General features: G+C 46.2%; 1 protein-coding gene across 8 annotated transcripts in view; it reads left to right on the top strand.

Moving 5' to 3' along the window:
- The window catches only part of LOC135027842 (uncharacterized), a 1,366,020-nt gene that overhangs the window by 141,684 nt on the left and 1,208,459 nt on the right, over positions 1 to 15,877 (top strand). For all 8 annotated transcript variants that reach the window (XR_010224289.1, XM_063953746.1, XM_063953745.1 and 5 more), the window contains exons 7-9: positions 1,864 to 2,012; positions 3,136 to 3,244; positions 11,617 to 11,741. Coding sequence is in view for 7 of the 8 variants with exons in the window: in XM_063953746.1 (XP_063809816.1) it covers positions 1,864 to 2,012; positions 3,136 to 3,244; positions 11,617 to 11,741 (383 nt within the window). In the remaining variant the exon portion in view is untranslated. The remainder of the gene's footprint in view (positions 1 to 1,863; positions 2,013 to 3,135; positions 3,245 to 11,616; positions 11,742 to 15,877) is intronic.

A 15,877-nucleotide genomic window follows, 5' to 3' on the forward strand; every position in this document is an offset into this window, starting at 1 on the left:
GCGGTGGCGTACATAAACCGCCAGGGCGGAACAAAGAGCAGAGCGGCAATGGCGGAAGCCACAAAAGTTCTCCGCTGGGCGGAAAAACATGTAAGCGCTCTATCAGCGGTCTTCCTTCCGGGCGTGGACAACTGGGAAGCAGACTTCCTCAGTAGACACGATCTCCATCCAGGAGAGTGGGGTCTTTATCAAGAGGTTTTTGCAGAAGCAACAAGTCGTTGGGGAATTCCTCAAATAGACATGATGGCGTCTCGCCTCAACAAGAAGCTTCAGAGATATTGTTCCAGGTCGAGGGACCCTCAAGCCAGTGCTGTGGACGCCCTGGTAACTCTGTGGGTGTTTCAATAGGTATATGTGTTCCCTACACTTCCACTCATTCCAAAAGTGTTGAGGATCATAAGAAGAACTAGGGTTCAGGCGGTACTCATTGTTCCAGATTGGCCACGGAGGGCCTGGTATCCGGATCTTCAGGAATTGCTCATAGAAGATCCCTGGCCTCTTCCTCTCAGGGAGGATCTGTTACTGCAAGGGCCGTGCGGACTGTTTTTGCAGCAGTGTTGATAGTTATTGCTTATGTTACACGGAGGTTGTGTATCGGCTATGTTCAGCTTGTTGCTGTGTTTTGTTTCATACTGTTAACTGGTATTGCTTAAAAGCCATGTTGTACGGTGTATTGTGGTGTGAGCTGTTGTGTATCTCACCCTTGGTTAACAAAAATCCTTTTCCTCGAAATGTCCGTCTCCCTGGGCACAGTTCCTATAACTGAGGTCTGGAGGAGGGGCATAGAGGGAGGAGCGAGTTCACACCCATTCAAAGTCTTATAGTGTGCCCATGTCTCCTGCGGATCCCGTCTATACCCCATGGTCCTTTTGGAGTCCCCAGCATCCTCTACGGACTAGGAGAAAAGGATTTACCGGTAGGTATTAAAATCCTATTTTTTGTTTGCATATTTTTTTGACTTGGGTTTAACCTGGGGGTATCCGTTTGACTGACATTCTTTTATTAGTATATTTATTTGTTACTTTAGTGTATTGTCTTACAAACATAAGGCCTAATTCAGACCTGATTGCATTTATGCTATTTTGCAGAGGTTTACGATCGGATAGTCGCCGCCCAACTAAAGTGAAAATCCCCCCCATGCAGTCTGCGTGTGCCATGCAAACCGTTTTGCAAATGCTGATCGCAACTCGCTCACCATCAAATAATTTTTCCTGTCTGTGCAATTTGTGCGTAGCCCAGGACTTACTCCTGCAGTGCAAAAAAAACGGTCTGATCGGACCGGAGCTGACGTCACACACCCGCCCTGAAAACGCTTTGGAACGCCTGCGTTTTTTCTGACATTCCCAGAAAACGGGCAGTTACCACTCCCAAATGTTTGCTTTCTGTCAATCATTCTGCGTACGCCTAGCAATAAAAAAAGACACAGGATTTTTTCACAGGTTGGCTCGCGCCTGCGGATTCTGATCCGTACGCATGCGCAGTCGTTTGATGATAATCCGCTTAACGATTTTGCACAACAGCGATTAGGTCTGAATTAGGCCCATTATAAGAATGCTCCTAGTGCAGGTGTCTGTTCCATCCCGTTGATACAATGAAGCATAGGCTGCATGTCAGAGACGGGACAGTCCTTATCAGATTATTATATAGATTAACAATATGCTATATAAAACTAAAAACAAATGAACTAAAATTCATCCGCGCAGTAACGTCTTAAATAAAATGTATCTGCATAAACATCATATGATGTAACAGGCAGAAAAAGCCATAGATAGAGTATATACCTACTGCACCAATGCTCCTGCTAAACATTGTCCAAATTAAGTTGTCGTTTTGAATAATTACACAAACGTTGTTTATTATTAGGCGTATCATCAGGCGAAAGAAAACCTGACATTTTTACAGACGTTGTGCCAATGTTACGATCAGCTAAAATCTTCCAAAACCACCACAGAGAAGCAGAAATCCTTCTTTCTAATGTTACATCGTTTATTTTTGGTTTGGACACATTCAAGGTAAAATAAAAGCGTTATTAACATACTAGTATTTTTATATTACTATGTTTTAGTGTTCTTGAGTTTCATCTATTGGCCTGTCGTATTATTTTTGCATTTGTCATGTCATCATGTATGTCAAAGGTAACTCTTACATAAGCATTCCATAATAAATGTATTTCCTTCCAGACAGTTATCATGCCTTTTACATTATCCTTTTTGCTGATTCCGAGGTGGGCGGTAATCGCCTTGCTAATGCGTCTTTATCCACCGAAGATCTGAGAAGTTATGCTAATGCAGAAGCCTCTGTCTTCTGTACCGAAACACTCAATGATCCACTGCTTGTGTACGAAGATGTTGCATTGGATGAGCTCGGTCATTCCCTTTGGTTGCTCAAGATGTCCATCACAAGCACGATGATGGCCCAGCGAAACTGCATCTGAAGTCGACATGCCCATAGAACAGTTGTGATACGCCTGTGTATTTGTAGCCACACCCCTTTGCCTCCCACAAATGACCAGTGTCAGTAACTCTGCGTGATATCCACATTATGACCACTGTCTCAAGACCGTTACAACTGTGCAGTCGAAAACTGCAGCGGGCTGAGAAAATACCAAAATTGTGTACACTTCTGAATCAAACCCGAATTTCCTAATTAGGTGTTTATTTGTATTTTCCAACCTTCTCTTTCTCTCAATTCAAGCATCAGTAGTTATTTAGTGTGCTTCCGTAGACCAAGGCTAAAGTTTATGCAAAGGAGTCGTGTCCGCAGGTTAGTGGACGTAAATAAAAATCAGATGAGACATCAGAAACAAGTGATCATGTGATGATGGCTACCATCACAGTCCCTGCATTGAATGGAAAAACCATTCCATTAAATTGGGAACATCAATGGTTGCCAACCATCGGTTTCTGACAACCATCACTACCTGCAGTGTGATCACCAATTTTGAAAAAGGGATTCTCCATGCACTCATGTTTCACTACTCCTAAGCTATTTATGTTTGCTTTACCAGTCACTGTCTACTTGCTCATGATACATGGCAAATGTGAGGGGTGTTATGTACTTGCAAATTAGTAAAGTAGTCTATCTTTCAGTTTCTTTGCAATTGACTGAAACCGTGCCTTCTTCAATTCTCCACAGATATTATCATCAATCCAAAGTATTTATAAATCTTCTCAGGCTAATGTCCAAGGAAGTGGTTGAGATAGCAGCTGGTCATCTAGGAGGAAATATATTAGCCAGTCCTCAGGTAAAACAACTTATTCTTCATGTACAGTATCAATTTATGACATCTGTTTTATTAGTTTCTTCCCCTTCACCAAGTCTTCAAAGTTTTCCAAAATGAATGAAAATAAATCAAATATTACCACACATATTTATTAAGTCAATATAGGTAATTAAACACAGTAGTAGCCAATGGGAAATGTATAAATTCTTGTGGTGTCCAATATATGATATATTATACATGAAGTGTGTATTGACACTATTGACGTAATACAGTGAAAAAAATATGTGATCCCAAAAATAATAAAACATAAATATGAATCAAATTTCTGAATATTCTTATACTTTGGAATGGTTTTAGAAAAAAAAAAAAAAAAAAAATATATATATATATATATATATATATATATATATATATATATATCTTTTTATATTGTAAGATGAAGTGAACCAGTTAGGGAGATTAAAATAAAGGTCCCTAGTGGGACTGGCAGATATAGGGCACACCCAATATACCTGGGAATATTGTGCCATTTATAGTTGAATTTAAAATATATTCTCTTCCTTAGTATTATCAGTATAGTGTTTACATATTAGCTGTTGTTAGAAATGTGGTTGTTCTTTACCAACTTAAGTAAATTGAGTCTTATAAGGGGCCTAAGTCAGATGTGGTTGGAGGAGGCATCGCTTCTGCTTCCTTGGATGCACTAGTATGGTAATGCAACAGGAGGCGTCTGATATAAGTAGACTCCTCCTGCTTGAATTAGTGATCCGTGTGACATCCTAGGACGCAGCATCGGATCACCTGCTACACTATCGGCCAGCTGCGTGACTGATGGGGTTGCGCAAGCCGACACCGCAGTTCCTGCAAAGAGACCGGGAAATCTCCTTCTTCTGACAGAAAACCTGTCCTCGGCACTCCTCAAGACACGACAACACCTCCATTTTGGGAAACGGCATCCATTGCCAGCCACCCTCCCCCAAATGGCAGCAGGAAGCCAATCACTGACAGTTTGCATCCGACAGTCTGCAACGACGCAGAACACATACGGCACATGCGCATTATGGGTCCAGCGCATGTGCTAAGTACCGAACATCGGTACTCTTCACTATGGGCCACAAATCCAGCTGGATCTGAATTGGGTCTAGTGCCTCATATTGTTGTCCAAATTGCTGATAGTTGACTTCCTAAGTATTATATCACTATTTACATTTCTCTGACGTCCTAGTGGATGCTGGGAACTCCATAAGGACCATGGGGAACAGACGGGCTCCGCAGGAGACTGGGCACTCTATAAGAAAGATTTGGTACTATCTGGTGTGCACTGGCTCCTCCCTCTATGCCCCTCCTCCAGACCTCAGTTAGATTTCTGTGCCCGGCCCGAGCTGGTTGCACACTAGGGGCTCTCCTGAGCTTCTAGAAAGAAAGTTTAAATTAGGTTTTTTATTTTACAGTGAGACCTGCTGGCAACAGGCTCACTGCATCGAGGGACTAAGGGGAGAAGAAGCGAACCTACCTGCTTGCAGCTAGCTTGGGCTTCTTAGGCTACTGGACACCATTAGCTCCAGAGGGATCGACCGCAGGACCCGTCCTTGGTGTTCGTTCCCGGAACCGCGCCGCCGTCCCCCTTACAGAGCCAGAAGCATGAAGATGGTCCGGAAAATCGGCGGCAGAAGACTTCAGTCTTCACCAAGGTAGCGCACAGCACTGCAGCTGTGCGCCATTGCTCCTCATACACACTTCACACTCCGGTCACTGAGGGTGCAGGGCGCTGGGGGGGGGGGGCGCCCTGAGCAGCAATAAAAACACCTTGGCTGGCAAAATAGCCACAATATATAGCCCCAGAGGCTATATATGTGGTAATTACCCCTGCCAGAATACAGAAAAAAGCGGGAGAAAAGTCCGCCGAAAAAGGGGCGGAGCCATCTCCCTCAGCACACCGGCGCCATTTTCTCTTCACAGTGTAGCTGGAAGACAGCTCCCCAGGCTCTCCCCTGTAGTTTTCAGGCTCAAAGGGTTAAAAAGAGAGGGGGGGCACTAAATTTAGGCGCAATATTGTTTATACAAGCAGCTATTGGGGAAAATTCACTCAGTGATAGTGTTTATCCCTACATTATATAGCGCTCCGGTGTGTGCTGGCATACTCTCTCTCTGTCTCCCCAAAGGGCTGTGTGGGGTCATATCCTCAGTCAGAGCATTCCCTGTGTGTGTGCGGTGTGTCGGTACGGCTGTGTCGACATGTTTGATGAGGAGGCTTATGTGGAGGCGGAGCAGATGCCGATAAATGAGATGTCGCCCCCTGTGGGCCGACACCAGAGTGGATGGATAGGTGGAAGGTATTAACCGACAGTGTCAACTCCTTACATAAAAGGCTGGATGACGTAACAGCCATGGGACAGCCGGCTTCTCAGCCCGCGCCTGCCCAGGCGTCTCAAAGGCCATCAGGGGCTTAAAAACGCCCGCTCCCTCAGATGGCAGACACAGATGTCGACACGGAGTCTGACTCCAGTGTCGACGAGGTTGAGACATATACACAATCCACTAGGAACAACCGTTACATGATCCCGGCAATAAAAAATGTGTTACACATTTCTGACATTAACCCAAGTACCACTAAAAACAAAAAAGGGTTTTATGTGTGGGGAGAAAAAGCAGGCAGTGTTTTGTTCCCCCATCAAATGAGTGAATGAAGTGTGAAAAAGCGTGGGTTCCCCCGATAAGAAACTGGTAATTTCTAAAAAGTTACTGATGGCGTACCCTTTCTCGCCAGAGGATAAGTTACGCTGGGAGATATCCCCTAGGGTGGATAAGGCGCTCACACGTTTGTCAAAAAAGGTGGCACTGCCGTCTTAGGATACGGCCACTTTGAAGGTACCTGCTGATAAATAGCAGGAGGCTATCCTGAAGTCTGTATTTACACACTCAGGTACTAGACTGAGACCTGCAGATAGTGCTGCTGCAGCGTGGTCTGTAACCCTTTCAAACAGGGATACTATTTTGCGAACATAAGACGTCGTCTTATATATGAGGGATGCACAGAGGGATATTTTGCCGGCTGGCATCCAGTATTATTGCAATGTCCATTCTGTCAGGAGGGTATTAGAGACCCGACACTGGACAGGTGATGCTGACTTTAAAAGGCACATAGAGCCTTATAAGCGTGAGGAATTGTTTGGGGATGGTCTCTGGGACCTCGTATCCACAGCAACAGCTGGGATGAAATTTTTTTACCTCAGGTTTCCTCACAGCCTAAGAAAAGCACTGTATTATCAGGTACAGTCCTTTCGGCTTCAGTAAAGCAAGCGGGTCAAAGGCGCTTCCTTTCTGCACAGAGACGAGGGAAGAGGGAAAAAGCTGCACCAGTCAGCCAGTTCCCAGAATCAAAATTCTGCCCCCGCTTCCTCTGAGTCCACCGCATGACGCGGGGGCTCCACAGGCGTAGCCAGGTACGGTGGCGGGCCACCTCAAAAATGTCAGCGATCAGTGGGCTCGCTCACAGGTGGATCCCTGGATCCTTCAAGTAGTATCTCAGGGGTACAAGCTGGAATTCGAGGCGTCTCTTCCCCGCCGTTTCCTCAAATCTGCCTTGCCGACAACTCCCTCAGACAGGGAGGCTGTGCTAGAGGCAATTCACAAGCTGTATTCCCAGCAGGTGATAGTCAAGGTGCCCCTACTTCAACAAGGACGGGGATACTATTCCACACTGGTTGTGGTACCGAAACCGGACGGTTCGGTGAGACCCATTTTAAATTTGAAATGCTTGAACACATACATTAAAAAATTAAAGTTCAAGATGGAATCGCTCAGGGCGGTTATTGCAAGCCTGGAGGAGGGGGATTACATGGTATCCCTGGACATCAAGGATGCTTACCTACATGTCCCCATTTATCATCCTCATCAGGAGTACCTCAGATTTGTGGTACAGGATTGCCATTACCAATTCCAAACACTGCCGTTTGGACTGTCCACGGCACCGAGGGTCTTTACCAAGATAATGGCAGAAATGATGATACTCCTTCGAAAAAAGGGAGTTTTAATTATCCCGTACTTGGACGATCTCCTTATAAAGGCGAGGTCCAAGGAGCAGTTGTTGGTCAGAGTAGCACTATCTCGGGAAGTGCTACAACAGCACAGATGGATTCTATACATTCCAAAGTCACAGCTGGTTATTACCACACGCCTACTGTTCCTGGGGATGGTTCTGGACACAGAACAGAAAAAAGTGTTTCTCCTGCAGGAGAAAGCCAAGGAGCTGTCATCTCTAGTCAGAGACCTCCTGAAACCAAAACAGGTATCGGTGCATCACTGCACACGAGTCCTGGGAAAAATGGTAGCTTCTTACGAAGAAAAATTCCATTCGGCAGGTTCCATACAAGAACCTTTTACTGGGACCTCTTGAACAAGTGGTCGGGATCGCATCTTCAGATGCATCGGCTGATAACCCTGTCTCCAAGGACCAGGGTATCTCTACTGTGGTGGCTGCAGAGTGCTCATCTTCAAGAGGGCCGCAGATTCGGCATACAGGACTGGGTCCTGGTAACCACGGATGCCAGCCTTCGAGGCTGGGGGGCAGTCACACAGGGAAGAAACTTCCAAGGACTTTGGTCAAGTCAGGAGTCATCCCTACACATAAATATTCTGGAACTGAGGGCCATTTACAATGCCCTAAGTCTGGCAAGGCCTCTGCTTCAAAACCAGCCGGTACTGATCCAATCAGACAACATCACGGCAGTCGCCCATGTAAACAGACAGGGCGGCACAAGAAGCAGGATGGCGATGGCAGAAGCCACAAGGATTCTCCGATGGGCGGAAAATCACGTCTTAGCACTGTCAGCAGTGTTCATTCCGGGAGTGGACAACTGGGAAGCAGACTTCCTCAGCAGACACGACCGACACCCGGGAGAGTGGGGACTTCATCCAGAAGTCTTCCAACTGTTGGTAAACCGTTGGGAAAGGCCACAGGTGGACATGATGGCGTCCCACCTAAACAAAAAACTAGATATTGCGCCAGGTCAAGGGACCCTCAGGCAATAGCTGTGGACGCTCTAGTGACACCGTGGGTGTACCAGTCGGTTTATGTATTCCCTCCTCTGCCTCTCATACCAAGGGTACTGAGAATAATAAGAAAACGAGGAGGAAGAATGATACTCGTGGTTCCGGATGGGCCAAGAAGAGCTTGGTACCCAGAACTTACAGAAATAATATCAGAGGACCCATGGCCTCTACTGCTCAGACAGGATCTACTACAGCAGGGGCCCTGTCTGTTCCAAGACTTACCGCGGCTGCGTTGGACGGCATGGCGGTTGAATTACGGATCCTAAAGCAAAAGGGCATTCCGGAGGAAGTCATTCCTACGCTGATAAAAGCCAGGAAAGAAGTAACCGCAAACCATTATCACCGTATTTGGCGAAAATATGTTGCGTGGTGTGAGGCCAGGAAGGCCCCAACAGAGGAATTTCAGCTGGGTCGTTTTCTGCACTTCCTACAGTCGGGAGTGACTATGGGCCTAAAATTGGGTTCCATTAAGGTCCAGATTTCGGCTCTGTCGATTTTCTTCCAGAAAGAACTGGCTTCACTGCCTGAAGTTCAGACTTTTGTAAAGGGAGTGCTACATATTCAGCCCCCTTTTGTGCCTCCTGTGGCACCGTGGGATCTCAACGTGGTGTTGAGTTTCCTGAAATCACATTGGTTTGAGCCACTTAAAACTGTGGATCTGAAATATCTCACGTGGAAAGTGGTCATGTTATTGGCCTTGGCTTCGGCCAGGCGTGTGTCAGAATTGGCGGCTTTGTCATGTAAAAGTCCTTATCTTATTTTCCATATGGATAGGGCAGAATTGAGGACTCGTCCCCAGTTTCTCCCTAAGGTGGTATCAGCTTTTCACTTGAACCAACCTATTGTAGTGCCTGCGGCTACTAGGGACTTGGAAGATTCCAAGTTACTGGACGTAGTCAGGGCCTTAAAAAATTATATTTCCAGGACGGCTGGAGTCAGGAAAACTGACTCGCTTCTTATCCTGTAGGCACCCAACAAAATAGGTGCTCCTGCTTCTAAGCAGACTATTGCTCGCTGAATTTGTAGCACAATTCAGCTGGAGCATTCTGCGGCTGGATTGCCGCATCCTAAATCAGTGAAAGCCCATTCCACGAGGAAGGTGGGCTCATCTTGGGCAGCTGCCCGAGGGGTCTCGGTTTTACAACTTTGCCGAGCTGCAACTTGGTCAGGGGCAAACACGTTTGCTAAATTCTACAAATTTGATACCCTGGCTGAGGAGGACCTTGAGTTCTCTCATTCGGTGCTGCAGAGTCATCCGCACTCTCCCGCCCGTTTGGGAGCTTTGGTATAATCCCCATGGTCCTTACGGAGTTCCCAGCATCCACTAGGACGTCAGAGAAAATAAGATTTTACTCACCGGTAAATCTATTTCTCGTAGTCCGTAGTAGATGCTGGGCGCCCATCCCAAGTGCGGATTGTCTGCAATACTTGTATATAGTTATTGCCTAACTAAAGGGTTATTGTTGAGCCATCTGTTGAGAGGCTCTGTTATATTTCATACTGTTAACTGGGTATAGTATCACGAGTTATACGGTGTGATTGGTGTGGCTGGTATGAGTCTTACCCGGGATTCAAAATCCTTCCTTATTGTGTCAGCTCTTCCGGGCACAGTATCCTAACTGAGGTCTGGAGGAGGGGCATAGAGGGAGGAGCCAGTGCACACCAGATAGTACCAAATCTTTCTTATAGAGTGCCCAGTCTCCTGCGGAGCCCGTCTGTTCCCCATGGTCCTTATGGAGTTCCCAGCATCCACTACGGACTACGAGAAATAGATTTACCGGTGAGTAAAATCTTATTTTAACTGCAGATGCTATGATTCATCAGCACACAAACCTTTATTCCTTTCTATGTACATTCATACTTAGGTGGTTTCCAATTACTAGACCTCATTTTTAGGCCTAAAAAAATGGTCTAATATCGTGATTTTAGCCTGATGGTCGTTATCGGGCTCCAATTATAGCCCATTTTTTTGTTTGAAAGATGACCTGTTTTCGGGCAAAAACACATGGGATCCAGGATAAGTTTCCAGACCCATGTGTTTCTGCAAAAATGGAGCTCTAAGGGCTGGTTATCAGGGATTTTGATATCCCCAATACTGTATGCGCCAGCTAATTGGATAGCCCCCAGGGTATACTGCCCTAAATCTGACTGTTGCTTTATTTAGGCTAAATGTTTTTCCCTTCAACAAATTCCTGTTTGTCCTATTTGCAGCTGTAACTAATATTACAGACTATTGTGCTCTGTTTGTTCACTTGTTTGGGAATTTGTGATTTCTGTTCTCTTCACCTTGTACAGTATGTTAGCTGCAATTCTCTCACTTTTCAACTTTGATGTCAGAGATTAATACGTGTGTAATGGTATTAGGCTATCTTTGGGGTTGTGATACAGAAGATAGACATTAAAAACATAGACAGTCATTTGGTGGACAGTAAAAGGTCAACAGGATCAAAAGGTTGATAGTCAAAAGGTCGACAGACAAACAATCGACAGGGTCGAAAGGTCAACAGGGTCAAAAGGTCTACACACAAATATTTTGGGGGTGTTTTTAAATGTTTTTACTACAATTTGTTGAAATGTGTCCGCTCGCCATGCTTTGGGCTCGGTGGCTCGCTCCGCTTCACTGCGCTTGCCACCGGGTTACTAAAGATAATAGTTTGTGAGATGGATAGTAAATGTATCAGAATTGTTTTTAATGGCACCCATAGCTTAAAAGTTTCCTATTTTAGAAAGAAATATTAAATTAAGCAAGTTGTGTTAATATATCATCCAAAGGTTCAATTGTGTGGTGAGGGACAAGATTTACTTCTGTTTCTCCACATATGTTATGATTGACAGTCGCCAGCACTGGTTTTGTCTATTACGTTGACCATAAAATGTTTTAATTGGTCCTGGACCACCAATCCAAGGCACCCCATGCAAGTGTCCTGAGGCACCCCAGGGTGCCTAGGAACACAGTTTAAGAACCACATGAATAAACATAATGCTGATTTATATTTTTTTATATTATTAGAGGAGAACAGCAGTAAAAACAGATGTTTAATAGCAATTTACACCAAATGTTCGCCTTTTGAATTTTGTTATATTATACTACTGGGGGGAGGCTGAATGTGCAAATGGACATAGGGTGACCATTTTTGATTTTTTTTTCCCTCTTAAACTATTTATGCCAGAAAGATAGCAGCAGAGATTGTAGCTGCTGTAGTACAGGACAACTGTGACTGAGCCCTGCAGTGGTAATGCCAGTTGCATTTGCTGTAATCCACTGCTTTTGGATTAGTACAATTGTTTAGGAATTGTTACTGACTAGATGTTAATGTGTTTTCATATTTACTGTCTCGCAGGCATACATTTTGCTTAAAGAAGCTTTAAAGATTTGTGCAACTTTCCGTGGAAATTATCTGGATGTCAAAATCAAGGCTGATGAAGTGAATACAAAGAAGATGGAAGAAAATGCCAGTCTAAACAAGTAAATAGTTTATATATCGCTATAGATCTTTGTAATTGATGGTTTCTATAGCTTTGAAAAACTTTGTACCCAACAACATTTATGAAGTAAATTGTATCCTTTTTTTGCAATTTTTTTTTATTGAAAATGTTCAAATATACAATAACCAGGAAATGCGATATATAGGAAAAATTTTTGACAGGGCATCACAAATTGATCTAAAAATCGAATAGGCCAAAAACAAAATAGCCTGTGCCTGTATGGAATAGACATTATTGCACATTGAGCAAATCTCACCAGATAATAAAACCAGAAACATTAAAAAAAATGTAAAAAAGAAACTAAAAGGAAGAACAAGTAAGAAAAAAAGAAGAGAAAAATAAAAAAAAGGAGAGCTGACTTCAGGTGGGCGGACCCTAAGCAGCGGCCACATTTTACATGGGCTCCCTGGTCTCTGAGGACTAAGTGCTGGTCCAGAGACTTCAATTGCGCCGGCACTTACCTGGTCTGTGCGGCGCCGTGACGGGGATATTGCAGGGAAGGCACAGAGTCATTGCTGGCCCCCTGCGCAGCCACAACACCGGAGTCTGGCCCGATGGCTGTCTCACACGCCGCAGCCTCCGGTATCCGCCGCCATCTTGCGGCTCCCATCACCGCCGAGTGCACACCCGCGGAATCGGCGGCTTGGCGGCACCGTGGCCTCTGACCGCAACCTGGGGGATGAACACAGCCTGCATAGAGTGAGAGGAGTCTCACTGGATCCCCTGCACACGCTGTGCCCCGCTGAGTTCTGCACACTCTGGGGTGCTTGAGGACCTGGCGGCCATTGTGGTACCTGGAACCTGCCCCACATTATACAGTAAGAGACTCTTCTTTTTCTGCTACCCTAACCCTCCCCCCTGTGGCTGGGAGAACTATTTGAAAGAGTGCTACCTTTATCTGCTTAGGCGCTGCACATGTTTATAGACACAAGAGGGGCAGCCTGACATCCCCTCACTGTCTCTCACTAAGTGTATTCCTCCATTATTCTGTATTATTCACTTTGTTATTTGCCTGCCATATTAGAAGACCGGTCTGTATGTATCCTCCCTGCTGTTTACTGCACCAGATCCGCCAGGCTATACGCATATATTCAGTGCCTGTATTCTTGTGATCATCTTTATGGATACATTTATGGCAAAACAACAGAAAGCTGGCAGAGGGGGTGCGGTGGTTAGAACCAGAGATACCGGGGCCAATCCACCAGTGCCCACAAGCCCTTCTTTGTCACCCGGGAGAGAAGATGTAATGGATGGAATCACTGACCCTGACAAATACAGCTCGACAGCCATTGCTAAGGCGCAGGAGATTTCTGATTTAATATCACCCTTGCTCAATAAAAAATTAGCTGGACTTAAGGAATCCATTGACTCGGCTATGTCGCAACTAAAAGACCATAACACTCGCATAGAAGAGGTGGAGCAACGCATCTCTACTGTAGAGGATGACCTCCTAGCTGCCCAAGCGGTTATTAAGTCCCAGGAAACGGCTCTCACGGCAGTCCAAGAGAAGCTTGAGGACTTAGAAAATCGCAATCGGGGCGTGGTCTGGGGTCTGAGGGAGGCAGACGTGCTTGTTGAGAGCTCCTTAGACCCATAGCCCAAACTACTTATTCCCCTTGTATCTGCGCCTCCTAGGCCGCCCTACTTCATCTGCTGCCCTCCTGGTGCCCCCCGGCTGAGACCCCTGGAGTGCCGCGGAATCGGGGAGCAGTTTTAACTGCTCCCGCGGATTGCGGCCTGCGGGGTTGGGAGAAGCCGGGGCCTCGATTTGGGCATTAGGCCGGAGACGGCTCTGGGACCCGCTGCTCGGGCCGTGAACGCTAAACGGAGCTCCAAAATCTCACCGGCCGCTTGCCGCGGCTAGCTGTTTCTCCCTGCTCTCAGCTTCCACTGCGACGGGGACCCGGCAACTCGTCAGACGGGACGACGATAGAAGACGCTCGGCGGCCATCTTGAGATCAGTGAAAGGTACTGTGCTTTCACTGCAGCTGCAGCACCTGTGTATAAGGGAGAGAGGGGGGACCCACAAGGCTGGGCCATATAGGCTTGGACACATTATAAAACATTATAAAAACAGTCACAGTACTCCCCTCACCCATTCATCCATCCACCCATCCATCCATCCATCCATCCATCCATTTAATAACTCTTTACATTTGCTGGCTGACTCCCTGCTCAGTGGCCTGGGGTCCTGTAACTACACCCCGATCGGGCTATACCAGAGGTACCACCACTACAAGTGAAAGAATGGGCCCTTAGCCTCATGCTACCCTAAGACCACGAGGGGGGTTCTTGCACGATGACGGCCCTCATGCTACATAGTGCCGAGGATATGTGAAAGTGTAATTCTAAACTGCTTTAACTAAAGACCGATCTCATGGTGAAAGGGATAAAGAAAACAAAGAAGGCCAAGACTAAGCCGGTCGAGATCCCACCCCCCGCGAATCGACGCACATCAGATCTACGTCAGTTCCTAACTTCTCCAACCTCGACCCCCTCTGCTCCTTCTAACGTCCCGACCTTCTCGAGTGTACACGACCCGGTGGACGACATGGCCTACCCTGGGACTCCGGAGCCCCCACAGGCCCTCTCCCTGTCTGCGGAGATAAGTGAAATATTGTCTCATGTACGATCACTTCCTACGAAGCAAGACTTCTCAGCCTTGGAGACCCGTCTACTATCCACCATCACTCAGGAAGTGACAGCGCTCCGACAAGATATGTCTCAAATCGCGACTCGAGTTGATGTCCTGGAACGCCATGAATCGTCTACTGTGGACTCTTTGACTAAATTTCGGGAAGTGCTATCTCACCAACGGGATGATATCTCCTTCTTAAAGTCGCGCATTGAGGACATGGATAATCGCGGCCGGCGAAATAATATTAGAGTCAGGGGCCTGCCTGAGAGCGTCCAGCAAACAGACCTGGTAGACGCCTTATCTAAGATATTTGGGGAACTTATTGACCTGGACCCGAACAAAGACATTATATTCGATTGAGCTCACAGAGCCCTTCGTCCTCGAGGCTTGCCCTCCGACAGACCACGGGACGTGATTTGTAGGCTCCACTATTACACTCAAAAAGAGGAAATAATGAGGTCGGCCCGTCAACTGGACAGCATTGCATTTCAAGGCGACAAGATTCAGATATTTCCTGACCTTGCCTGGTCAACCTTACAACAACGTCGCGCCTTGAAACCTCTTACAGACTCTCTCAGGAAGCTCGAGCTGAAATACAGATGGGGCTTTCCATTCTCCCTCCAGGTCTCTCACGGCGGCAAAATTGCGAGTCTTTCTAGACCGTCGGACTTACAGGCTTTCTTCACGATTCTGGGTATCCCTCCGGTTCCGGTTCCTGACTGGGACGCCTTTCATCACCTTCCGGACTTGCCTGTTGTACTCCCTCCAGATGACGCGTGGCAGCAAGTTCGCCCCCCGCGGATGCGGGGATCCACTCCTGGCCCACGACTTTCGAAGCCTCCTTGAATGAGATGCCTTGTCCCGAGTGGATGTAAATTTGCTTGCTGAATATGTTATACATTGAGTTTTTCTCTTTCTTCATAGTGCAATGTGTTTCTCACCAATGTGATCGGTTTTTGTTTTTGTTTATATCTTTTCTTTTTTCTTTTTTGTTGTTTTTGTTTATGTAGATGGATAATGGTGTACAGACACTAAAGTCTACTGAAATCCGGTTTGATGGCTTGAGGATTGTCTGTACACTTTTATGCCAATATATATACTTATATATTTGTATGCTCTATTTTTCATGTTTCGCATGTGCCTAATGCACACCTCGGTAATACCGTATATTTAACGAGTTTCTATTTTGGGAGTGGTCGCTGTCCTGAACCCCCCGCAGGACCCCAATATGCTGCATCCCCTGTTTCTTTGGACCGGGAGTCGGCAGGATTCCGCTCCTGTCCTTTTTGCAGCAGTTTTTGTAGTAACACCACTTCTGTGTAATGTTAAAGTACTTTTTGGCGGAGATTCCCCCGCCGCAGCTTTTTCTTTCTATTTCTTTGCTCTTCCTTTTTTCCTATCTCCCCCCCCCTGTTATTTTTCCCTCACCTTTCCCAGGGTCTGCCGAAGAGAAGACTATCGTGAAACGATTGGATCTG

The sequence above is a fragment of the Pseudophryne corroboree genome, chromosome 2 (genome assembly GCF_028390025.1).
Source record: "Pseudophryne corroboree isolate aPseCor3 chromosome 2, aPseCor3.hap2, whole genome shotgun sequence".
NCBI classification, from domain to species: domain Eukaryota; kingdom Metazoa; phylum Chordata; class Amphibia; order Anura; family Myobatrachidae; genus Pseudophryne; species Pseudophryne corroboree.